The 27790-nt window shown below is 40.2% G+C and overlaps 2 protein-coding genes across 5 annotated transcripts in view; one reads left to right on the top strand and one right to left on the bottom strand.

Annotated features, from left to right (window-relative positions):
* Positions 1 to 22579, bottom strand: part of arnt2 (aryl-hydrocarbon receptor nuclear translocator 2) — a 97151-nt gene extending 74572 nt beyond the window's left edge. Inside the window, exons 1-3 of one of the 2 annotated variants that reach the window (XM_044347479.1) lie at positions 21696 to 22579; positions 8679 to 8790; positions 94 to 141 (exon numbers count right to left, since the gene is read on the bottom strand). In XM_044347479.1, coding sequence (XP_044203414.1) covers positions 94 to 141; positions 8679 to 8790; positions 21696 to 21726 — 191 coding nt within the window. In that variant the 5' untranslated portion in view covers positions 21727 to 22579. The remainder of the gene's footprint in view (positions 1 to 93; positions 142 to 8678; positions 8791 to 21695) is intronic. The other variant, XM_044347559.1, reaches the window with a different exon arrangement.
* A 4840-nt stretch (positions 22580 to 27419) lies between these two features.
* LOC122979582 (cortexin domain-containing 1-like) overlaps positions 27420 to 27790 on the top strand; it is a 43134-nt gene continuing 42763 nt past the window's right edge. For all 3 annotated transcript variants that reach the window (XM_044347357.1, XM_044347266.1, XM_044347185.1), the window contains exon 1: positions 27420 to 27740. The gene's annotated coding sequence lies outside the window, so the exon portion shown is untranslated. The remainder of the gene's footprint in view (positions 27741 to 27790) is intronic.

Below are 27790 nucleotides of genomic sequence, written 5' to 3'. Positions count from 1 at the left end.
GTAGCCAATCATGCCTGCGGATACCCTCAAAAAGGAACTGTGTAATCTTTGTGAACTACTTTAAAAACAGCTGTCTGCTTTTGGTTTTCTCACCTTGAAAATTTGCTAGGCCCCTCTCCATCTTCATCATCAAAGTCCATTCTGAGAAACAACCACAGAAAACATAGTTACTACTTCTAATCAGACCATGAGCTGACATTGCTATCTTCAGGCTGAGTTCCTACTGTTTCTAGTAAAAATAAAAAGTTCTTTCTCATTTTGTTCTGCTGTTGCAAAGGGACAAAGTTGTGTCTGCTGACAAATAAAACCAACAGATCAATCTGTTAAAACAAATTAAATTAAATTAAAGAGTAAAGTTGTAACCTATGTACTGCATAGAAGTGGTACTTTGTCAAATTGAATATCATTTGACACAGTATCATTATTTATTTACTTGTGGACAAGCCACTCGTGGAAGTGTCACATAAAACACTATGATTTAGTAGAATTTTCAATTGTTATTGTAGCAATGTCAGATTCATGGAGAAACAGTTTTACAGTATATTTACCAGGTATCAATAGGCGTTATAGCATTTCAACCAAATCCACCGGTGGATACAGACATCACAGCACATCACTCGCAGTCTAATAGCATTTATTTGTAATAACTAATTAATAACATTAACAACAAATGAGGTGTGGAAACAGTAGACACATTGTAGAACACAGTGTAACATAAAGATAACACCAATGCAGGAACACAATAAAAGTAGTATTTATGTACAGAAGTATGTTGCTCCAGTGCATGCTGGGAACATGCCTGCTCCCAGGACACTTCAGTGTTTTAACCTGACTGACAGTGATGTTTTTCCTCTGTATCTATCTCATGTGCTACTTTTGTCAACAACAAGTAACTGCACATTAAGGCTACTGGGACTTTCACAGGGAAGTGTTGACCATATTTGGCATTCTGGAGTGTTTCTGTATGTAAATGAGCAGACAGTATGTACCAGCAGACAGATGTAGGACAGGTGAGATTTATGATTGCTCATTGCTTCAATAAATGTGAGCACATGTTTGATAAATGCCACTTTTGTTTTCCTTTATACATATTTAGAACTTGTTCTGCAAATGTTTTGATATGCTTTGCTCAATCAGGCCCCTGATCTGTGTGGAAATCTGATGTTTTCACATCACAAATAATAATCATATCAGGCACCAGTAAAGGCATTTAAATGTGAGTGTTACAGGTAAAATATGAGACTCTACATATGGGTTCTTACAGGAGTTTAGTGTGGTGCGACTGTTCTGCAGGTGTGCTGTGCAACTGGGCAGAGGCCATGAATAATATAGTACTGCTTTTTTTTTTTTTTTTAAATAAAAATATCTATTTATATAACCACTCAACCCCCAGTGTCCATCAAACATGTCTCTGTCATGTTCTGGCTTTGCTGTGGCTGCTGGAGACGAACTATTGACGTTCCAACCATAGTGCCAATGTCCACCTGACACGGGACCAGAGTGTCTCATGCAGAGCTCTTTTCTCTACTCCACTACCTTTCATACACCAGGTCTGTATGAAGGTATTATTGGAGCAAAACAATTGAGCACCTGTGACAGTGAAATTTATAGTTATAGAAAATAGTCACACATGGGTATCAGTAAATTTGATGTCAGAGAAAAATGCTTTGGGAGTTCCAAACAGTTACACCTTCTCAAATACTTCCTGGCGGGTGCACAAATCCTATTCTACCAACCATAAGTTAAGAAACTCACATTTTCGCTACAGTTGCTGCAGTGTATATGGTGCAAAACACATTCACACACCCGTATCAAATAATGTGAAGTCATGGACAAAATTTGCACATCCGCAAATAAGTATGTGAATTCATGCAATGAGAGTTGCACACCTGTAGAATATTTTCTCACAAATACATTTTTTTTTTCTTGGATATTTTTTTCAGAACAAACACAAGTCAATAACTTCAACTGCTTGAACGTTATGAGTCTCAAATGCTGTTTTTTTCGCTCACAAATGACAAGTTCCACATGCTCTCACTTTTACACCACATATCTCGGTGAAATGTGGAGCAAAAGTGATTTGTGCACCTGTAGAACCAGGGGCAGGTCCTGTTCAGAGGTCACAGAACCCTTTTGGACAATCAAAGGAGCTCGTTTGTGAAAGGTCCAGCAGCCAGACATTAAATTGAATTATCCAAGCATTCCGACTCAGCAGAGGAACTGGTACCTAACGTTTAAGGTATGTTTTCTGATATCACTCACCATTATACTTTTGTTTATATAATAGTTTAAATATGTGTGCTGGTCAGCTACATTGGTGATCTGCATTTCTTAGATTAGCTCCTCTTGCTAGATAATCTTTGTTGCTTTATTTAGCAATCAGCTATCAGTTTGCTATTAGTAACTGCTATACATTCTCTGTACTTATGTGTTGAAGGTGACATATAGAACTTATGAGTACTGTTTTGTGTAAACATGATAGCAGAGAACCTGAACATAAATGACTTGCAACAGTGAAAACTGTCTAATGCTGTTTGTGTTACCATGAGTCCACATCAACCAAAACTGTAATAATAATCCATGATGACAAGTCTACTGGCCTTGTATTACATTGGCTTTAATGTTGTTACTGTACATTACCTTCAAACAATTAGATGTGTAATATGGGATTCACTTTAATCGCATTCACATTAATATTGAGAAACAGAATAATCACAGCCTGGTCTGCTCAGGTAACAAGTACATTAGTAAAATATAAATATTTATGATTGCTGTGAATGTTCAAACTTTTGCCCATCTCTACATTTCTTTCAAAGACTGACAAAGTGGACATGAACAGTAGAGGGTCTGCTGTCCGGGCTGGAGGTGTCTTCATCTCGTGCACTGTACTGTGACACAGACTGCTTCTGTAAATGCAATCACATGTATAAATGAATTGTATATAGAACAGTTTGAGCTCAATGTAAGTATATGTGACCACTGAAATACAAAAGATACCGAACTTTCTTCCTTTGTTCAGTATGATTATTATTGTCACCTCACAATAAACTTAGCTAAAGTTCAGATAATTATTGTTCTTCCAGCTGAAGAGACACTTCATCCCTGTCTGTTCTTTGACTGTCTAGTAAGTGTTTGTATTTTGTTGTTTTTTTGATGTTACCCTGCTCCACTACACCTGATTCAAATGAATGGGTCCTTATCAGGCTTCTGCAGAACCTGGTGACGAGACGATCATTTGAATCAGGTTTGTTGGGAGAGGGAAAAATCTATGAAATGAAGGACATGTCATAAAACACTGCAATAAACAGTTCGCATGAATAGCATCGCAACACTCATATGGCTAGGAAAACAAAGCCAGCATTAGTAAACAAGCACTGATACATTTAAGCCCACGGCCCTCTGATTTAATACTTTATCTATTTTACATAGAATAAACCTGAAATTAAAATAAAATACTGGATTTCAGTCACAGCACAGCTCCAATAAATATGACCTATCGCTCACTCACTTAGAAAACACCGTTAATCTCATGTTAAGTCCATACTCATGATATGATATTCACCTGCAAAGACCCACCCTGATCTGTCATTTTTCTAGAAGGCAAAACAGTGTATCTTCCACCAACTAATTAGCGTAAACTAACGTAACGTAAAGTGTAATTTGTTAGCTAGCTTAGCGTACCTTTCGGGAAGCGTGAGTAGCTAACCTAACTAAGAAACGTTGATTACCAACATAGCTGACCAGCACACATATTTAAACTACTGTATAAATAAAAGTATAATGGTGTGTGATATCCAAAAACATACCTTAAACATCAGGTGCCAGCTCCTCTGCTGAGTCAGAATGGTCAGGTAATGTTAGAAGCTGGAGATTTGATTTTGTTTTGTTTTTTTCTGTTTGGGCGTCAAGGGACAGGACAGGCCCAAACGAACCAATAAGGTCCAGCTGCTGGACCCTTCTCAAATGAGCTCCTTTGGTTGGCCAAAAGGGTTCTCTGATCTCTGAAAAGGGCCCCTTCTTGGCTCTACAGGTGCATAAATCACACTGCTCCACATTTCACTGAGATATGTGGTGCAGAAGTGAGAGCGTGCTGTCACGTTTGCTATTACAGCGCTTCCAGTGTGGGCTGGGCAGGTGCCAGCCGGGTCTTACCTTCAACATCGTGGATGTAAGCTTCAAACCAGTTGCTGTATCCTTTTTATAAAATCCTGTTAGGATAGTTGACGTGAAGTTTGCAATTAACATTAATGTCAATGTTAGTGCTTCTAAAGCTGTCAGATGACAAATCAATCCTTGGCTAGTGCAAATGTTAAAAAGTAACTAACGTTATATGGTTTCATGATCAAATTGCATCAATGATACAGTAATATGACAGCAGAGCAGCTTGTTGTGTGCAGAATGTTGAGATTTAATATTGCTGTCCTTTTCTGCTGTCCCTTCTTGCTGCTCCCATAAAACATGATAAAACTTGACAGTTTGACTCTTCATATCAGTGTAAGTGACAGTTTAACAACTGTATTAGGGATGTCAACGGTCAACCTTTAATCGGTTAACCGCTGAGAATATTTTTGACCAGTTACACATGTCACTGGATGTTACACATGCAAATCAACTTACACGGTGTATAAGTTGATTTGCACACTCCACCAACGGCTAGACAATTACGTGTTCACAGCATCACATATTCTTTTTGAATGGATAAAGAAGCGGTGCAAAACCGACCAACTTGCATTATGGGTTGTTTGTAGCCTTAAAGAGGACCTATTATGCTCATTTCAGTTGTATTTTTTTATTTTTGGACTCCACTAGAGTAACTTGGGATGATTCACAGTTCAAAAAACTCCTTATTTATCTCATACTGGCCCTTTATGCAGCCCCTAAATATACACAGTTTCTCTTACACTCTATTTTAGCTCCTGTCTCTTCAAGGCCCTCCTCCCAATGAGCCCACTCTGTTCTGATTGGACAGCTTTACATATCAGAGTTGTGTAACTTCACCGTCAATGCAAACCAAACATTTCCTGCCTTACTGCTTCAAATTAAAAGAACCGGTCAAAACAACAACATATGGAGCTATTTGTTCAGCGGATCAGTTGGAAATAACGCAGGGAGGAAGAGTACGAGCAGAAACAGCCACAGTGAGATGTTTTATGAAGAGCTGCAGACAACCAGCACACCTCCAACAGGTAAACTACTTATTTTACTTTACTGTGCCGTGTAACGGCGTTGTGGCTTGGTGTAACTACTCGCAGAGCAGAGCAGCAAACTTACGCGCTGTGCACGTAGCAGTTGTCCATATAAAGAAATCCGTCACAAACTGACGTCAGCTCGGGCCGAATGAAAATAAGGAAAAGCATAATACGTCCCCTTTAATGTTGCTAGGCTAGCAAGTGTCTAGTTTATAGTGAGTGTGTTAGAGTCAGTCAGCCCTGAAGGTGTTTTGTTATCCAGTTTAACCTGCAGGAGTTTCTGAAGGCTCGTGCCACAGATGAAATAAATTCATGAGTGAAAACAAGTCTAAAGCCTCTTCCAACATCTGTACAGAAATGGAATATGTCAAGCTGCCAGATATCACTGTCACAGATGATAAGGAGCTCAAAAAGACAAACAGGCAGTCTTATAAATGCTAACTGCTGGAGAAAATAATTTTTTTGAATTGTTTCCAAGAGCCTGTTAGTAGAGTGTGTGAGTATATAGCTATACTATGATTTAAGTTATATACAAAAAATAACCTTATGCGGGGATCGTCTTATAATCAGGGTCACCTTATATTCGGGCCAGTACATTACTAGCACTATACTGTACCACAGTAAGAACAAGCACCCAGCTGCCATGTCGGAGGACGGCTCGCAGTTGCAGCCAAAGATCACGTCATTGCTAATGGGGGAGAAAGCTACATCACAGCTTTTCTTAAAAATTAACCGCTTAGTTGCTGGTTAATGGGTGTCGGTCTATTGAAAGCAAAATTAACCGAAACTGGCATCCCTAGTCTGTTATATATGACCTACCTGACAGCTTTATACTAGGGAGCACAGGAGAGGGTCATTGTGTGTGTGTGTTGTTGTCTTGGAGCCCCGCTAATCCACACACACATGCACACACTAAGGGTGTAACGGTACACAAAATTCACGGATCAGTACGTTTTCGATGCACCAGGGGGAAAAAAATTAATTATTTGGGTCACGGAGCGGCTGACTGATCGGGAGTGACAGATGCTTTGCTGAAACAAAGTGTAAAATACAGTGTTAGAGATCTTTTATACAGTCTAACACCATGAGCATGCAACAGGATGTTGACTGCAGTTCATTTAACGGCCACAGGTGTCACTAATGAGAAGGAATTTCTGATTTTTACCTATAGAACCTTTAAATGCAGGTAGTTACAGAAAAGCTTTGTCGAGTTTGTCTGAAAAACTTGTGATGATCCTACTGTGTTCAGGGATTAAAGCAAAAAAAATCTTTTGACTGAAATTTTTTTCAAGCCGCTGCCAGGTCATATTACCCAACTGTTATTTTTAAAACATGTTACAGGTTACATTACTTGATGCCTGCTAAACAAATAACACAATATGTAAAATTATGAGATTTCAGCACCACTCCACACATACAGTGCTGCTTGAAAGTTTGTGAACCCTTTAGAATTTTCTGCATTTTTGCATAAATATGACCGAAAACATGATCCGATTATTGAGGAAAATGATCCAATCTTACTTATTTGTGGGAGGCAAAAGTATGTGAACCCTTGCTTTCAGTAACTGGTGTGACCCCCTTTTACAGCAATAACTTCAACCAAACGTTTCCGGTAACTGTTTATCAGCCCTGCATATCATCTTGGAGGAATTTTAGCCCAATTCTCCTTACAGAACAGTCTCAACTCAGGGATGTTGGTAGGCTTCTTTGCATGAACTACATGCTTCAGGTCCTTCCACAGCATTTCTATAGGATTAAGGTCGGGACTTTGACTCAGCCATTCCAAAACATTAACTTTCTTCTGCTCTAACCATTCTTTAATAGAGTGACTTGTGTGTTTAGGCTCATTGGTCATTGTTACCGCATGACCCACTTTCTGTTGAGCTTCAGTTCACAGACGGATACCTTTTCCTATAGAATGTGCTGGTACAACTCAGAACTCATAGCTCCTTCAATGATTGCAAGCTGTCCTGGTTCAGAGGCAGCAAAGCAGGCCTGAACCATGATACTACCACCACCATGTTTCACAGATGGGTTGAGGTTCTTATGCTGGAATGCAGTGTTTGCTCATCGCCAAACAAAACGCTTCTCATTCAAACCAAAAATTTCAATTTTGGTCTCATCCATCCACAGAACATTTTTCCAATCACCTTCTGGCTTATCCACGTGGTCTTGAGCGAACCGTAGACGGCAGCAATGTTCTTTTTGGAGAGCAGTTTCTCCTTGCGACTCTGCCATGCACACCGTTGATGTTCAATATTCTCCTGATACTTGACTGCTCTTCTGCTACTGGGCTGCCTTTGTTACTTAACTTTTCAATAATTCATTTTTGGATAACTTTTGTATGGCATTGCACCTTTACTTGATAACTGACAGAAGACCACAAAAAGAAACATTAGGAGCAAAAAAGGTGGTTAATCTGTCACAAAGGTCTTTTGATTCAGATGAGAGACACTGCAGTAACAGGGTATACATCACATGTAAATGACCTTTCTGATAATAGTGCCAGGCCTGAGAAAAAATGAAACACTGTTACCAAGGGCTGGGCGATATTTCATATTGATCAACATCTATAATTATAACAATATACATTTAATACCACTTAAAAGTACCCAAATGGAGTTTTGTACCACAAGTAGCCCTACGGCACAATGCTTTTATGAGTTGTTCCTGGATTTGTTTGTAATACACATGCACACAGGACATGACACACATTCCTGCTGTCACACTATTCTGCTGATCAGCAGTTGGTGACAGATACATACCAAGAAATGTAGCAACTCCATTGCAAATGCAGTGACACAGCTGTACACAGCTCTACAAGAACATTCTGCGGGGCAATTTGAAGTTCAAGAGATTTTTTTTTTTTTTTCAGATTTTTCAGATTGAATCCTTAATAAATCATAAGGTCTGTAAAGGTTATAGAGAGGGGACTTTAGCACAATCAGGTTTTGACAGCCATATTGCTTTTTTTCCAAATTCTGTGCAGAATTTGTGTCAGATCTGTGGTTGTTTATCCATGCAGCCAAATCTCTGACTCTTGTATCGCTTTTCTGATACGTATCAGTTAACCTTTACACCTCTACAGTATATTCATTTTAAGAACATTTCTGCCATTTCCAAGTCATTCGCAGCTACGAGCAAAAGTAATTAATTTATCTTGATTGAGGTGCCACTTTCTCCTCTGTGAGCAAGTCCAAAAGGAACAATGAGGCTCTGTAGCTGCTTCACACACATTGTGAAATGACTGACATGTTGTTCTCCTGTCCTTTAACAAGACTGTAAAGGAGACTGTATATAACCTAGGCATCGGAATACCACTGTTTAAAATGCTACTAGCTAATGTGACAGGTGATCCAAACTAAACTTTTATCAGCATCTGTGGACTGTTGGGTGTTATTCTCAGCCCCTCCTGAGAAATTGTTTGGAAGCTCTTCAGTAAAAGGATGTATTTGTAATGGTTAACTCGGCAGTAGTGAAGATACTCACCCTCCCGATCTCCTCTTGCCCCCGCGGCCCGGCACAGCTCCTCCCATCCTCACTTGGCCGGCCCCGACTGCCCCCGCCATTGCTACTGTCCCTGGCAACTCACTGCCCATCTCTGGAAGACAAAACACAAACAGCAGAGTGGCAGAAAGTGAGAGGGAGTTGCTACATACACCATTAAACCTGCAGTGTTTCCTGTTTGTAGAATTTATCCGGACAGCTGTTGGGCAGTTTTCTATACTTGTGCAGAGGGCTGTCAGTCTGTAACTGTTGTGGTAAAAAGGACCCAGACAGGCTCTCTTTGACCCAGCATAAACTAAATGCTGTTCAAGTTCAAATGTAGCTTTAAACAATCTGCATTTTTTGAAGCATACTATATCTTACAATTATTGAAATAGACATAAAACAGCTGTAATGATAAAAAAAAAAACTGTTCTGTCAGACACACACACATTAAACAGATGACTGAAAAACACCTCCTGTATAGACAAGCCATCATGAAATCCAAAGAAAATAAAACTGAAAAATTCTCCCTTTTGGTTTCTGATTTTTTTTTCCCCCCAGATATGTATGCTGTAGCAAAAAAAACACATACAATTCAATTTTGAGTAGGACTTTTTCATCAGAATAGAAACCCTTCAACAACATTTCAAATGATACTCAGTCCTAATTATAGCATTCTGTTCTGGGATTCCATTTTTACTGATAAAAACACAGTATCTCTGTCTCAAACACCAAAGATTCATATGAGACATCGTACATCACCAAAAGGCAAATGTACATTTAGTTAAACCACAGCACTGACTAAACTAACATCTAAGTCTATTTCAGTCTGTTTCCACACCATCTTCCACAAGAGGACTGGGATTCGTAGAACAATCGATATAAACAGGCCCACATACCACAACCTGAGGCTCCAGTTAACAGCAGCCTGGACACCTAATTCTATCTGATGATGTTTTAGAATGACACACTTCAGGAAGCTTTTATTCAGTGATGAAGGATGTGCTGACAGTTCCTTTCAATATGAAGGCGCTGTGCGGTGGGACAGTCACTATGACTAGAGAGGAAATACACTGCATTTCAATTCAGCCTCCATCTTCCTCTCATATTTACCTCTTTCTCTCTCTCTCTCTCACTGTCCCTCCGTTATTGTCTCCTTCACTCATCCACAAATCCATTCCGGTCGCCTTGTTGTTTTCCCCTCCATCTCTCCGCTCTATTCACTCACTCACTCATTCAGCCAGATGCAATGGATAGGCCAAACAAACCCTCCGGTATGCCCCAGTGCACCAAGTAACATAGTTAATATTTGATACAGTGTGCATTCCCCCCCCCTACATCTTTGCTTCCAGAGAAACACACACACTTACACAAACACGCTGCAATGCGGGGCCTTCCGAGACGCAGTCTTCCATCATTCATTCATGAAGTGGGTATGAGTAACACACAGCTCTCAACTAGCATTATCTGATGAAGAGACAGATTCGTCTGACAATCGGTGTGGTCGTTCAGCCTGGCGGGAACAGCACACACACACACTGCTGCCTTTCTTCTTGCAGTAAACAGCCACTCTTACTACATGACTACGACCCTGATGATGTGCAGCCCTTCAAAATATTACACTTCAACTTTAAAGACATACATTGCTTTTTTTAAGCAGTCTGATTTGATTGGTGGGGTGTCCTGTAGGATTGGGCGATATGTCAAAATTTTCCTACTGGCCACCGTCAGCCCAACAACTGGTGATTGCTAATATATTTGCCAGGTATGTGGTGCGCAGAGGGACTCGAGAGAGACTAAGCAGCCGGACGTTTCTCTATTCTCTGTTTAGGAGTGGCTGAGATTGTCACTACGATGAGAATAGCTGGTCCAGCTTAAAGGTCAGTTCACCTTAAGTGAGCCTGGTGAGGTTAGGCTAACCCATTGTTACTACCTTCAGGGCTAATCGCCTTCACTTAAATCAGGCGGCCTCAACGTCACACACCCACTCCCTCTCTCTCTCTCTCTCTCTCGCTCTCTCTCTCTCTCTCTCAACCGCACACTTGCTACGCGTTAGGGCTGTAGTCTCCTGGTTGACCGGTTGGTCAATATGCTCTCGTCCGACTAAATTCTCATTGATCGAATAATCGCCATGTTGCTTTCATAAGGAGAGAAGTGCGACATCAACAGCTTTCCGGGATTAATCCATTATTTTCTGCAACGGGAGGGACAGACTAACAAACTACCTGTGAAAACAGGGGTGTATTCAAAACACCCCCGTTGTTTACACAACTTTAAACTCACCCGACCTAATGGAGACCGCTGGGTCTAAGTCATATTCAGACCAAATCAGTGGAGTGGAGGTGTGGGTGTGTCTTGTGCTTTAAAACGTAATCGCTGTGAAACAATCAGAAAAGAATGCAGAAAATTTGCTGGACTTTAAGTGCTGCAAATGTTTTGTGTGGGTACCGCTCTGGAGACACCATACTCACGATCGCACAAAATCAATGAAAGAGTTGATAAAATCCACCATCCACATATTCTGGAAGTGAAGTAACTTAAGCGATATCTCACGACTGGCCGTGGTATATTGTGATTATATCACAGCTGCCCGTGGTTGCTATGCAACGTCTGTCCTATGTGTGTAGCAGTGAAGTCGGCCTAAGGACTCTTTCAGAGCAGCCTGGAACGGCGTGACTCCTTCTTACCGGTGTTCAACACCCCCATGCACAAGGACATGCCACACATGTCCACAGTGTGAGCCAGGCTCTTTCATGATGCTACACCAAACAACACTGGACCTGCGGAGATGACGCCTCTACCACGACAAAACACCTCAACACTAAAGGCATAACATGGCTTTGTGATCAAGGATTGATTTCCAATAATGTTAAAATGAAGAAACAATTTCTTTAGAGAAGTTGAATTAGCTTTCCCTTAGCATTCCCCCATTGCAATACATTAAGCCTCATGTCACACACTTCCAGCCATTCTTGCTGAATAACTTTCTTTATTATTTTTATTACCATTTATAGACCTTATTTATTTATTTGACTTCCTGTATATTATCTTATACTTTATCATGTATCTTCAAGACGTTTAGCTGTTAATAAATGTCTTCATTTATCCTGAAAGTGGTTGGTTGTTTCTTTGAGCTGCAGTAAACAGACGTCACTGTTTGAGACTAGAATTTACAATATCGACTTATTCATTGATTAAATTGAACAAGGGTTAGTGCTTCCTCCTGGCACTAACGAATCTTAACCAAAAAGGAGGTGGTGCTCACAATAACGAGGTCATTTAATTAATTAAGTATTAATACATGGATACATTGAACGTCTCTGTATCTCTCTATACAAAGCAAGGAATCTCTGTCTGTCTGTCTGTCTGCATGTATGTTTGTTTGTTTGTTTGTCCCTCAAGGAAATGCAATGTCGATGTGTAAAGTTGTTTGGTGGTTCTCAAGAAATATATAAAAAATACCTCTAAACTGTTTTGTTGTTGATTTGTTTCTTCTTCTGCCCCTGGAGTCAATGAGCAGAAATACAGACAATGACTTTCTGCCATTGCAGTCCACACTGTGGTCAGAGATGGGATTACATCAGCAGTGATAAGAACTATCATAGAGAGTGAACTGAAAAAGTTCCAACTGTATTCCTGTTCCTCATGTGCAGGAACTTTGTATGTATGTTCAAGACATAGTGCAGTGAAGCAGGGCCTGTTTGATATAAACACTGTCACATCACAGCGGGGCGGGGCTTTTGGGCTCTGACTTGCTCAGCAGGACAAAGGCGTGCGCCCCGCTCAGTTAAACTGCCCGACGAAGAGAAGAACAACAGAGATAGATCGGCAGCAAAATCAACCAATGGAAGGCTGTGAACTGCCTCTATGGTTCAACCTCGGTTTATTGTCACTGGTTTAATTTGTTAAATCCTTATTGTTTTAATTGATATGTTTGTCAGTTGATACATCAATATGTGGTTCTCCAGAAATAATAAGTAATCGGCCTGCCCTGCTTTAAAATGCATGTTAAGTGTTCCAGGTTTTCCTTGGTGCAGCATCTTAAAGCAACACGTCTATTGCAGATCACATATACATCTTCAGACAGCCAAAAGCTAAAAAGCCCCGAGGTCAAACACATTAATGAGTCTATTGGGAGACCAGGGGGAATGCTGCACATGTTCTCCTTTTCAATCAGTGCTCTACAAGGTTGTTTCGTCTCTCTCTCTCTCTCTCTCTCTCTCTCTCTCTCTCTCCTGCCATCCTTTCTTTCTTCCCTAAAGACAACTTTTTCCCCACTGCCATCAAAAGGCCTTGGGACATTTACCATTCAAAAAGAACAATTAAACCTCTGAAAGAGATGCACAAACAAAGTCATATTCAAGCTGATTGTTTTATTTGGTTATGTTTCTGGTGTCGTAAAGTGCTCTTGAATGCAAACTGACATAAGTGGGGGCAGATTTACTAGAACAGTGGTTCATGTCCAGGACACCTGAACTGACACAAATTAGTCCACATACCCCCATTTGATATGATGTTGTCACAGGGTCCCCCATCTAATAAGATTTTTGCTAGTAGATGTTTTATTACAGAAAGTGTATGAAACCCATGACCAAAATAGTCATACATTCAGTCATTGGACCATATTTTAATGATCTAAGTGCATGGTGTGAAACACATAACCATGCTTAGGGTGTGTCCACATCCACTTTTGCTAGTTTAACTGTGGAAAAAATAATCACAGCCAGCTTGCACCTTGGTGGATCGCTATTATAATGGTGCATTTTCCAAGTAGTAAGAAGGAACGCCTCCCTGCAGAGGAAACAGATCTGCACATGCACAAAGTGAAAGCGCACAATCCATTACGAGCACACTGGCCCCCCCGCTGCTACTGGTCCCCCCCCCCCCTTCCTGAATAACTGGTAAAATCAGCAAGGTTTTAATGGCTGAAAGTATGGAAACCTGATCACTGTAATCTCAAAGTTGTTAAAGAATATTTGTTAAATATTGTTCAAAAATGAAATCATTCATATCAATCATGTAAAAATGTAGTTTAGCTGTCCAAGGTGCTGATCCTGCTGCTGACAGCAGCTAGGTACTGTCCACAGTTCTTTCTTTTCTTTAATCATTATCTCATTTATTTCCCCATGTGTTCCTCATGTCCACATGTATTGATGTAGCAGGAAAGTCGATCCGCATCTGATCCATTGTTGATATCCGTTTTCTTGACAGACACCCTCCAGCCTGACAGGTCTGTTTAAATACCTACGTGTATTGTGACAATTTGGTCAAATAATTACACAATTTATTTTGTCATCACTCAGTCGTTACTGTAATTAGATAATTCTGTTAAATATTATGACTAACCACTACGACATGTATTTTTAAAAATATGTTGATATACACGATAATAATAATTCACGTTGTAATCCTTTCATTTGTAATCTTTTGCACGTTTGATAATGCGCCCTTAAAATTGTTAGCAATGCCAACAATGTGCCTGACCACACCCCATTTTAAGACCACGGGTGCTCAGATGAGTGCAAGTGCATTTGCTATTTAAACAATGTGGGCGCTGGATGGGAAAATGACAACTGCATCGGTCTTAAACTAGCAAAGATATTTGCGTTGTGCTTGGCGCCGCTTTGCACCGGGTGTAAGATCATTTCTTTTTAATTGTGCTGCGGACTATCTCGGCCAAGTTCCCTTGAAAAAGACATTGTTCATCCTGCCTGGACTTTAGTGTTTGACACGTTCAGTGCTGAAACAATTAGTTGATTGAAAATTCTAATAAAATTGATTATTAATTGTTTCTCAAATAAAAATCCCAGACATTAGCTGGTTCAAGGCAGTTTTCTCCTGCTGTATATAATTGATTACCTGGGTTGGGTTTTAGAAATAAAACATTTCAAGACATCACTTTGGGCTCAGGTAACTTAAATGCACAATATGTAATTTCTGCCACTAGGGTTCTCTTAATCAAAACAGCATGTGATGACGGTGTGAAGTAGCGTGGGATCATGGGAGTTGGTGTCTTCATTGTTAAACAACCAGCTTCTCCAGGATAGGATTACTTCAGTGTTCGTCGTTCAGGATGTTGTTAACCTCTGTGTCGTTACTTAGGAAACTATAACCTATATATAATAACCTATAATAATAACCTATATAACTCTGTTAAGGAATACGGCATTGCGTAGTATGTTTGCGTAGCGAGTGGGAAAGAGCAAGTGGCAGAGAAGTGACGGCGGATGCGAGCAGAGCAGAGGAAAAGGTTAGTAGTAAGTTGTCAGTCTGACAGTAAATGTACAGCACAGACTATAGTGTGTCAGTTAATAAATGCTAAAAAGTCACATCTGTTGTTTCCCCAAATGCTGGAAAAGTGAAAGGGGGTTAGCTCCAAAGTTGGCAACAATAGGTTAGCCTAACCTGAAGAGGTAAAACAGAGAAATGTGAGTTCACTGTGTGGCTGCTGAGTTCACTGTGTACTCTGTCCCCTTACATTCATAGAGTATGGTTATGTTATGAGTAGTCTATTATGATATCTAGTAAAAGTCTTCAACATGCAGCCCTGTCAGCAGAGAGGAAGCCCATATTGAATGACATATTGAATAGGGGTGTAACAGTTCTGAAACCAAGACTGAAACCGCCACACAAACCCTCCTCCTCCCTCCTCCCCCCGCTGCCACCACTGCAGGTGCAGCCTGTCATTATGTTACTAATGTTGCTAATGTAATTAAACCAGAAAATGAATTTGATCCATTCATCCCAGTAACATTTGGAAAGTCTAGGAGAGCTGAATGATTGAATTAATATCCCCGTTCAAGTTAGCAGAGAGCTAACCAGAAGTTAGCCATCTCAGCCAGTGGAAGTCTCTGGTGCGGATTACCGTAATTACCAGTAATGCAGTAACAAAAAACAGTGTGAATGCAAACAGATCAGGAAAACTAAGAAGCTACATACTAAAATATGAGCAAATATACTTATCAAACAGACGGAAGTAGAAATAAAGGCCTCTCTCTAATATAAGCCTGCTTCCAATACTTCCCCTCTGCAGTTGAGGTAAATAAATAAAGCTGTAGTCATCCAAAGAAAATGTTGGTTGACTAAAGTCGTATATAATCTTCAACTAATCGATTAGTCGTTTGGAGGGGGGGGGGGGGGGGGGGGGGGGGGGGGGCAAGGCAATGGGACAGAGTGCACGGTAGTATTTCTCTGTTTTGTGTCTTCAGGTTAGGCTAACCTATTGTTGCTAACTTTGAAACAACAGATGTGACTTTTTAGCATTTATTAACTGACACACTATAGTCTGTACTGTACATTTACTGTCAGACTGACAACTTACTACTAACCTTTTCCTCTGCTCCGCCCGCATCCACCGTCACTTCTCTGCTCCTCGCTCTTTCCCACTTGCTACGCAAACACACTCCTTAACAGAGCCACGCTACCAGTGGTTTCCCAGGCAACGACAGAGGTTGATTCGCGTACCAGAACAACGCTGCACAGAGACTCCCAAACGCTGTCGAATATTAACAAATATCATTTTTTTGGCCTGGCGGGGGTTCTCGTTGTGTCATTATGGAGAAACACAGATTCAGTAAACGTTCAGTACGTTCAGTAAACGTTGAGTAAACGTTGAGTACAGTCAGACCCTGCGGTCTCCATTAGGTTGGGCGAGTTCAAAGTTGTGAAAACAAGGGGGGTGTTTTGAATACACCCCCGTTTTCACAGGTAATTTGTTAGTCTGTCCCTCCCGCCGCAGGAAATAATGGATTAATCCTGGAAAGCTGTTGATGTCGCACTTTTCTCCTTATGAAAATAACACAGAGATTATTCAACCAATGAGAATTTAGTCGGAAGGAGAGCATATCGACCAACTAATCGACCAGTCGACCAGCAGACTACAGCCCTATAAATAAAGGCCCCCGCCACTATTAGAGGAAATATGGTGATTTTGTTTACTTAGTTAATATGTAAACTGGTCTTAAGAGAAGCGTTCCATTATTTATTAATTATTTATTTTTGTCTACATAATTAATTTATGTGAACTTCGTTTATAAAGGCCATCTACCTTCACAGTGTTCTTTAGTGTTCTTGATATTCCAAATTGGATATTAAGAGATATTCAGTAGTACTTACAAAGGTACTTACTTGTTAGGGCCGGAGCACCTAGCTGTGTGAACAGCCTATTTTAACTCAAGGAATTATTAGTATTATTAGGGCCTGAGCACTGAACCTTTTGAACGTTTATTATTATTATTATCATCATCATTATTATTATTGTCATTATTATTATCATTATTATTATTATTATTATTATTATTATGGCCCGAACGCCAAATGGTGAAAATTTCAAAGCCAAAGCCCCCACCTTTAAATGTGATGTAGATGAACAAAATTTGGTAGGTCTATGTATGGTGTCCAGATGCACAAAGAAGCCTCTTGGAGCCATACCCTAAGTCCAAAAGGAAGTCAGCCATTTTAAATTTACGTTGCAATTTTAGTGCTGTTTTTGCAATTTACAGGTGTTGTATTTTAACAAAACTCCTCCTGGAGATTTAACTCAACCATCTTCAAATTTGTTCAGTGCCATTTAAAGACCTTTACGACGAAAGGTTACTGACAACAGGGAGTCAGCCTTATATGACAAAGATCATCCAATTTCAATGATATAATTAGTGTGTGTCCTCTAGCTGTCAGAATCAGGGTCCTCACGGATCCTTCAGAAGTCTTAAACATCTTAAAATATATATATTTTTTGTAGTTCAAGGTCCAAAGATGTCTTAAAAGTTTTAAGAGGGGTGGCGTTGAACTTTGGTATGTACAAAAACTTTGAGAACTTTGAGAATAAATATTGTAACATTTCAACAGGACAAGACCACAAAAAATAAAAACAACTAAGTCCAGCCGTCTTGCAGAGCAACCACAGCTTACATAAACAGATAAACGCACTGTCAAGCTTTCCTAAAATGAGGTGTAGCACTCCATGCTTTCATAGAAATGTGATTGACTAAACAGATGTTCTAATCATAAATGCAAGCTTTCCCATACATTCATTGACTTGTGGCGGCCCGCCACAATATGAACATTAACATATTGATTTTTTTTTGTTTTAGTATTTAAAAATGGGTAAAATCTTATTTCATAGTAGAGCTGTGTACAGAGCATTGATTTTACAAACACATTGGCATGATCATGCACGAGAGGAAGGATTGATGTGTTATCAATATTTAGTCAGACGACTGATGATGTAGTTGTAAACTAAAGTGTTTAAAGTGTGGGGGGGGTCAACTTGCAATACACTGGCAGGAACCCTGTTATCACTGATAAGTTAGTCTATGTTCTTATACAACACTGGGTTATCATGGTTAGCAGTACATAGCAGTAAGCTATTTGCAGTGAAGCACCTTATATACGGTATTATTGAATAATTCATTTAAGAAAGCAAAGCAGTCTATGACCTTATAACTTACAAACATGAACACACGTCTTGTCTTGCACCTCAGTTTGTTGAACGAGCCACCAAACAAACATTCATCGCTAACGTCATTTTGCAGCTAGAAGGCTAATTAGCTGGTCATCTGCAGCACATTAAACATCATGTGAATAATGTTATACCTGCAGATGTCACTTCGGACCCGTTAAATGCTGGTTTGGTCGATGCTCTTCTAAATTCCTGCTAGCGACACGCTGTCTGTCCATGACTTGTACTTACAGCAGTTTGTTTACTTTGTCTTAAATGAGACATTACATTTTGCAATTAATCCGCAGTTCACATGCGTGCTGAACTGTGGGGGGGGAGGGGGGGGGCGATCCGTACGGATCACGGATCAACTACGATCCGTTGCACCCCTAGTTGTAACTGTTTGCGCCCTTCCACTGTTCTAGCAGCTATGTTCATATCTGCCTCAGTCATATCTGCCTTTTGTTATTCATCAAACCATTTAATGTAATCTCAAACATATAGTGAGAACAGTCGTATTACCCCCAGACCCAACAGATGTTATCTTGGCAATGGTTAGGCTTTTATAGTGTCAAGGGCAAGGCCCACATTGGCATCATCTTTTCATAATAGCTGAACATATTTTGGAGATAAGTTCAAATCCACCATCACTCCTATTTGTTGTTTAAATGTTTAAATCTAAAGTTGGATTGTGGAGTTGTAAACTATGTAAGCACTAGTGGTAGCTACATCACTTGGAGGTTATGTAGCCTAATTGAAATTGTGCTCTTTGAAATGTTTAGGCAGATTAAAGAGAAACTGACAAACACGGATATCAACAACCAATTACTGGTATTGGAAGACTGACATGCACACGTGTGCTAAAACTATGAGGTACCACCTCTGCCTTATTTTGGGGCCAGGAGAAATCCTGCTCTGAATCGATTATTTTTCAGGTTAATCGACATTTGAAGACGTTACCTTGGGCTCTGGGAAATTGCGATGGGCATTTTTGACATCTGTCTTGTTTTGTCTGACCAACAGTCCAACACCCAAAAATAATCAGTTCAAGATAAGAGAGAAAAGCAGCAAAATCTCACGTTGGAGAAGCTAGAATCAGAGAATATTACACATTTTGCTTGATAAATTACTTGTCACCAATCAAAATGGTTGTGGATTAATTTCCTGTTGATCTGATGACTACTTGATTAATTAAGTGTTTAGGCATTAAACAAAGCTATTATTTAAATCAGCATTTCCTTCTAGCTTTCAATACTTGATAGTATTCTATACCTCCTGTATATTTTACAACCCTGAAATCATCTTTGTCCCCTGTAGACACGCAACCCTCATTAGATCATTTCACTTGTCATGTCTCACATGCTCTTACACCAATTGGATCTGGGTGACAGCCAGTTGGAGATAATCTTACAGTGACACAGCGTTCCCACTTCCCCAGTGATCTGGTCTGAGATCATCGCACCTGATGGTACTGGCATGCCAGGAGAAACGGTAATGCTGGTCTTGGATCAGTAGGCTAACTTTGTCCTCCTCTGGCTACAGCAGCAACAGCAGCAGCAGCATTAGGCCTGACTTAATTCTAACTGGGTGTCATCACTGGATAGAGGAGCTGCACGTAGCTCTCACTGCACATTTCCACCCAACATCTGAGTGGGTCTTTACATTACAACAAGCATAACATGCAGAGGGATCATAATCAAAGCAATAGGTTTGTTACAGGCCTGTAGCTGTTTGGCTACAGTATGACCCTCATCTCAACTGACAAGACAGCAAGTTCTTTACATGAGAAAAGGAGGCAGGGTTTTGGTTTGTCTTCTCACAGTGGCCCTTTATTATCTGACAGGGTTATTTTCTCCTCTGTTCATTGTTCATTCCAACCAACACCTAATCTCAACACTCTGTATGCAGCCAAGGTGCCAATAACCAGCCAGTTCTTTATTTATATTCCCTTTTCATTTACATTGCCAATGAAGTGACACAGAGCGTGAGGTAGAGTATGGTTGACCTGTTTTCATATGGAGGTCTCAGAAGCTCTGAGACTGTGTCCTCTACACAAGAATAATTACTTTTCCTGTCCCTCTCAATTTGGACAGATCCTTTTCGTGTTTTTTTTCTTTCACCCACATATTCCTCAAGTCCTACTTGGAGAGGCTGTAAGCAAAGGACGCCACGCGGTATCATTTATACCATGATTTTTCTATAATAATGCCTTATAATAACAATTTTAAGCAATGTCCACAGTGACATGCAACTGCATTGGTACATTGCTTCAGTACATTTTGTACAATTAATTAATTAATTCAATTGTAATCCATTTCTGGTATTGTTATGGCAGTGAGCGTATTAAAGTAATTAACTGGATTGTTTGAAAACTGCTTTATTATGAACCTCATATTGGAGTCATTAAAAATGAAATAAAGTAATGATCGCAAGACTGTTACAGTATATTTGTTTAATTTATTTACTAAAGTTACATTGACTTCTCTGGAGGTAAGAAAGGCCAACTGTGATTCTATTAATGTACATATATTCAAATTCAACTGAACATAAATTCACATGAGCAAAGCCACTCAGAGAAAACTGAGAGATCACGCCAGACTCCGTTTATGAATCTAAGAATTTACTGTTTCTTAGCTTACCAGGAAATATACATAGCACGTAGAGTTTCATGCAAAACTTATTACATCTTAACACTGAAATACATTAAATCGGCAAACATGTGAACCACCAAACACCAATCATTCCAACTAAATCTGAATTTTAATTACTGATCTACGCAACTCTGTAGTGCCCTCACTTGTTAGTACGGGAGGGTGAGAAATGAGTGAAAAGCATGGATTCTGAAAGTTAAGACATTATTCAAATACAGGTCATTTGGTAACCTTGTGGCTGTATGCCGGATTACAAAACTATATTGAAAGGTTGGTGAAATGTTTCAGTCGTGTTCTCTTCACTATGTGCCTCTAGCTTCAAGTAAAAATCTGCTAAATTGCCTCATTTTTAAATACGGTTTGGCATTCCGTGGTCCATGAGCGCGGTGTACCAGGACGAACATCTCTCAAGCGTTTCTATACAATATGGAATCAACAGGCGAGGAACAGAGAAATACAAATCTAGCGGACACTGTCATCCCCGCTTCATTTTTACTCCAGATGTTAAAAAGCCTCCGAAGTAACATATAACAAGGGCAGTGCTGCAGAGCAATGATATGCAAAATAACCTTTGTATCACTGAGAGTGAGGAAAGCGGAGGGTCGGCGAGATGAACGCATTAAGCTAGCTTTACCGAGAAGAACATCGCCAAAATATACGATACCAAAGGGGCGTGAATGCAAATAATTACACAACAACCAAGTCGTTTTAACATTCGGCCATGTAAGTTTGCCGTAAATCTGTAAAGAATAGCAGTGTTGTGAATGGCAGTTTAGTGGGGGAAGGGGGATGGATGCTGGAGCCAGGCTTCGGCGGCCTGGCGGCGGCTTCGACCCTCTTCTGCAAGTCTGAACAAAACGCAGCTTCTTTTTCTCTACTGTAATATAACATTAGTAAACACCAATAACAGACTGGGTGCTGACTTACCGGACGGGTTGACCGCGGCGGGAGTTGCCATGTTTCCTCAACGGAGAAAAATAACAAAACGGCAGCAATGGAGATGACGCACAATACGGCTGGAGAGAGCCCCGTGAGAGACCGTATAAACTCCGCGGGATTGGCACGCGAGGCTCGGTCCAACCGCCTCACATCCGTTAACGCGGAGGAAAAAATAATTTGGATGCAACAGACTGATGAAAGCCTGTCTTTTGTACGGAAATTATATTTAGTGTATATTTTAGGAAAATTCCCTCCAAGAACGGACTTATTAAAATGCAAGATGTCTGAATGGTAGCACCGCGAGATTTTAGGGCTGCTTGAATAAATTAATGTTATAGTCTACAGTGTAACTGGTGCAGTGATGAATGTACTGTCAAGATGTATGACATTTGAAATATAATGCTGTACTGTATTAAGTTTGGTTGGTATGTTTGTTAAGATATTCTACTTGATCTGTCTTCTGCCACTGAAAGCAGCCCGTTGTCGATCACTACTCCTGGAACAGTGTGGGTTAAGCTCCTCATTTAGGGGCTCAGCAGCAGCAACCCTCTCAGAGGCAAAAACCTGAGTTCATCTAACAGGACCTCTTTTTCATATAACCATACTAGTTTGCTCAGATGAAGTTTAAAATGACAAGCTCCACCTGCCACTGAAAACGTTACAATATGAGTACATTCAGTAAAATTGTAAATCATTTTGGTACCACTTTCTGATAAAGGTTTATATATTGTAAGTAATGGGTTTATTGCATGTGGAGGATGTATTCAGATAATTAACTTACATAAACACAACATGATAACAATACTCCATTACAAGTAGCTAAAAGTCCTGCATTAAAAATTCTACTTAGCAAAAGAAGCAACAGAGTATCAGCAAAATGCACTTGAAGTATCAAACATTTTATTAATATATTTACATGTAGTGCTTTAATGTTGTAGCAGGTAAAAGTGAAAGTTTTTTTCTATTTTATTTTACTGCTGTATGTTTTAAAGTTGTTTGACCTGTAACAATGATAATAAATCATTTAATAATGCTTTTCAAGCCATTGCTAAGAAACAAAAATGGGTTACCAAGTTGTGAATGTTTTAAGCCATTCATTGATTATTGTGGGTTTTACACTTTCTAATGAGCTACTGAGTCTGCAGTGATAAATGTTAATAAGTTGTTGTTAAATGGATTTTGGTCCTGAGTCTACACAGGTTTTCTCCAGTAGTCAAATTCCTCATATTACTGGCTTCAAAACTCTATACAGCAGTGTTGACTTAAAAAGTGGTAGTCTACCATAATATAACCTATACCAACCAGACCAAAATCCTTTATATGCAGTATATAGTGATATTTTCACCTGTATATAGATATACAGTCAGTTGCCAGTTTATTAGGTACACCGAACTAAAACTAACGCAGTCTAATACAATAAAAACTAAACATTATAACCTTGAAGATTGTAGGATTTATGGCAGGGTTGCATTAGTTTTAGCTTATGTTTGCTTATCTCTGTTTAGCTTTTTTAAAGATAATGCTTAGCTGTATTTGCATGTTCTATACATTTACCTCTACTCTGTGTAAAGATAGCTACTTGACAACTGAAGTCATATTATCAACCTCCCAATTCCATTCCCTCAAGTGCAATTTTTGTTTAAGACAGAATTCAATAATAGTGAACCTATCCTTTAATTTGAGATCATTTTTGTCTCAAAACATTTTACATATACTACTTATGTTTAAGTGTAAAATATTTCGCACCTTTTTGTATTAAATTTTTTTCAGTTCCTTATCTATACTTTGCATCTTTTTTGTACTTCTGGTGCTATGACACCACAACTTCTCTGTGGGATCAATAAAGTTTATCTGACTTTACTCTTATTTACAGATGTGGCTGAAATTATTGGTACCCTTGCATTTTATTAAAGTAATGCACCATTTGCCCTTGGGGATGCTTTTCTGCCATAGGCATTGGGTGCCTTGAATCTGTGCAGGGCACAATGAAATCAGAAGACTATCAAGGCATTTTGGAGCCTTGTCAGAAAGCTGTATCTTAGTCACAGGCCATGGATCTTCCAGCAGGATAATGACCCCAAACATACATCACGAAGCACCCAAGAGTGGATGAGAAGAAAACGTTGGACCATTCTGAAGTGGCCTGCTGTGAGTCCTGATCTGAATCCCATTGAACATCTGTGGAAAGAGCTGAAACTTGCAGGTGGGAGACGACACCCCTCAAATCTGAGACAACTGGAGCAGTTTGTTCTAGAAGAGTGGGCCTAACTATCAATGGAAAAGTGTAGAGGCCTTAGTCAGAGTTACAGCAAGTGCTTGACTGCAGTTATTGCCTCCAAAGGCTTTGCTACAAAATATTAAGTTAAGGGTACCAAAATTTTTGGCCATGCCATTTTCATTTGTTTTATTGTATTAAATAATATGTTAAGTTGTAAATCAAAAGCAAAGTTTCTGTTATATTCACTGTGAAATAAAGAATGATAGATACTATATACTTCTGTCAGTTTCGACTTAATACAGAGAAAATCTAGTTTTTGTTTTTGTTGTTTGTTTTTTTTTAAAAGGTGGAAGGGTACCAATATTTTTTGCCACATCTGTATTCTATGTGTTGACAAATAAAGTAATTCTGATCTTGAATAATAAAAATCTCTTCATGCTGAATTTGATCAATATTAGGATAGTATAGTATTGATGGCCAGTTCTTTATAAAGCATATATTAGTTATCCAGTCCCCAACCCTCATGACCCTGTTCCAGCATGCACTGGGAGGGCTAAGTGGTGGATATCCCATTTTTTAATTAATTTGATTTTCCAATTTAATAAGGCTAAAACTGGCCAATAGAAGCAATTTGTCCTTACCAATCTACAACCAAGACTTCAGTTATTTGACAGGGGCAACAGAATAAAAAGCAGACATCCACCCTGATCATTATGTGTTTACCTAGCTCCCTGGTTTGGATGCTTGGCTACTTCACCAGCCACTTTGTCAGTCTACAGTGGGTTTATCAGGGCATTTACACCAGAACAGCTGCCTGCTGTGACTGAAAGATGTGCCAATGAGAGCGGAGAGGCTGAATCATAAAGTTAATGTGCCTAAAAACTCAAACTATGACCTAAATTCACTGACACAAGCAACCCCTTTCACATGACACAGAATCACTTGATTCGCTGCTGATATCAAAAACATTGATTAATGGATAAGGTTAGTGCTGTTCTATTTTTTCCCATGAAAAGATCCAAACCAACAATGTGTTTGTCCATCTCTCAGTACTTTCTGACTTCCCTACCCTGTCTGTGGCTCTCAGCCCCCAAGCTCATTGTTTCCTACCGAATAAGTAAATCTTGAAAAACAGCTCACAAATATATAGTTTCAGTAGTTTCCTGAAACAGCTGGTCACTGCAGTTTTTAACAAGTGTTACTCAAACAAGAGAAAATAGTTGCTTTTGTTGAGGACTATCTTCAGCTGCGGAACAAAACACATTTGGTGCTGTATTTCCAGCAGCAGAAAAATGTGTGTGGGATTGAATCAAAATGAACTACAGTGTGTGTGATCATAGTTTTGTAATTTCCCTTTGGTATTAATAAAGTACTCTACCTGTCTAGAGAAGGAACATGTCACCCAGTGCAACAGTGTGACTCGGTTGTGTTTTTAAACTACACTTAGCACAAAAAGTAAGGAAATTTGTGTTTGATAGATTCTTTCTTTGTTGTAACAATGCTTCTTGGCAAGAAATTTTATACCATTGGAAAGCCTGTTTATTTTCCTTTTAAATGGTGCCACATTTGTAAGGAACATGCATTTGTGGGATGAGCAGCAAAGTTGAGTATGTGGGTTGCGCCCATGAAAAATTTGCCAAATCTTCTCTGCCAATGTCAAACAGCTTATTCTGCCATTGAGTCTTGTTTGGTGTTTGGCTGATTGGATGATTGAACTTTAAAGAAACAAGACATATTGACAATTTAACAATTTATTCATTTAACAAACAGGAGCCTCAGTAGCGTGTAGAAGAACCATACACAGCCACAACAGCCTGGCACCTCCTCCTCATGCTCGTCACCAGCCTGGTCACACACTGCTGTGGGATGGCATCCCATTCTTCAACCAGCATTTGTTGCAAGTCAGTCAACGAGGTTGTGTTGGTCACTCTGGCATGAACAGCATCCCCAAGCTGTGTTCAGTGGAGTTGAGGTCCGGACTGCCAGCAGGCCATTCCATCCTCTCCACTCCCAAATTCTGGAGGTAGTCTCTGATAAACCCCGCTCTGTGGGGGCAAGCGTTGTCATCTTGGAGGATAGAATTTGGTCCCAGACTGTGGAGATATGGGATTGCCACTGGTTGCAGAATCTCATCTCAATATCTCTCTGCATTGAGATTGCCTCCAATGATGACAAGCCTTGTTTTTCCAGTGAGGGAGATGCCACCCCACACCATCACACTGCCGCCACCAAAAGATGTTACTCTATCAGTGCAGCAATCAGCATAGTGTTCTTCGCGTCTTCTCCACACTTTGACCGTATGATCCAACTGCCATAAGCAGAATCTGGACTCATCGTTCCTCCACATGTTCAGGTTCCAGTGCACGTGTTGCCGACACCAGCGCAAACGGGCCTGATGCTGAAGGGCAGTCATGGCAGGCCTCCTGGCAGCCCTATGAGACCGGAGATTGGCTGCGTGCAGTCTGCTCTGGATTCTGGGCACAGAGCCGTTGGCCATATCGTCCTGCAAACCTTGACTGCAAATCTGTAGAACACAGCCTACGATACCTAAGTGCTGACAGGGTGAGGAAACGGTCTTCTTGGGGTGTCGTCTTCTGGGGGCGCCCACTTCGCGGCCTTTCTCTGACATCCCCCATTATATGGAACTTGGCCTTCACTTTGGAGATGGTACTAGGGCTCACTCCAAATAATGCTGCAACTTGGTTTTGCGGAACACCAGCTTGAAGTTGCCCTATCGCACGGGCCCTATCCAGATCAGTCAAACGTGGCATGCTGATTCTTGGAGCAGACACCTACTGACCACTGCAGCAGGGCCCATGCTCACAGGTGCTGCCAATCAGGCACCTGATTGGCAGCACCTGGGGGTACCAGAAGCTCAAAACAAGAGTCGATAGCAACAGTAAAATAAGCTGTTTGGCATTGGCAGAGAAGATTTGGCAAATTTTTCATGGACACAACCCACATACTCAGCTTTGCTGCTCATCCCACAAATGCATGTTCCTTACAAATGTGGCACCATTTAAAAGGGAAATAAACAGGCTTTCCAATGATATAAGATTTATTGCCATGAAGCATTGTTACAACAAAGAAATAATCTATCTTGGACAACAATGGAGGTCCATGGCACAGAGGAATAAAAAACATTAAGCTTTGGATACACACACAATACTAGTAAATAGATCAATTCATTGTTGGTTTGGATCTATCCATGAGATTTGATGACAAAAAAATAATAAAAATATCATCAGACTCATCCTTTAACACAGGTTTAAACTTTACACATCTAAACCTATTTTTAATCCTAAACTGTAAATCCAACTCAGAATGCTGTACCTCCTTGTAAAAGTGATGATGCAAAACATTAAATTTATTTATCTCTATATTCTATAAAGACATTTGGTTTTGGAAAGTACATGTACAAGAACACACACACATGCATACATGTCTCTCACTGAATTGTGTATCTCTCACCCCCAGTTGGCAGTAATCAGATATGGTGCTGTACACACTTGCTGCATCCTTCTTGCGAACACACGCAGGCAGTACGAGTGGAGCAGGGATGTGTGGCGCTCCGCTCTGCTCTGTTCGTGGAGCTCAGTATGCAGAGAGGGGATGCAGCAGCCACCAGTGACTCTTTTCCCCCGCTCTCCATCCATTTGCCCCCTTCCTCCCATCTGCCCTCCCCCTAGCCTTTCCATTTAACTTCCCACCCTTCCTCCACTCCTCACTTACCGCCCACTCTTCTGCAGCGGTTCCTCAGTACAGACTGGGAGCTGTCCTACCTACAGCAGCTGTGCAGGATGTGAGGGAAGCAGGTAAGAAGCTCTCAAATTCCTCTGTCTGGCTCTCTTTCTTTCCTTCTTTT

The sequence above is a fragment of the Thunnus albacares genome, chromosome 1, assembly GCF_914725855.1.
Source record: "Thunnus albacares chromosome 1, fThuAlb1.1, whole genome shotgun sequence".
Taxonomy (NCBI): Eukaryota; Metazoa; Chordata; class Actinopteri; order Scombriformes; family Scombridae; genus Thunnus; species Thunnus albacares.
This window is presented reverse-complemented; position numbering and strand designations above follow the sequence as displayed.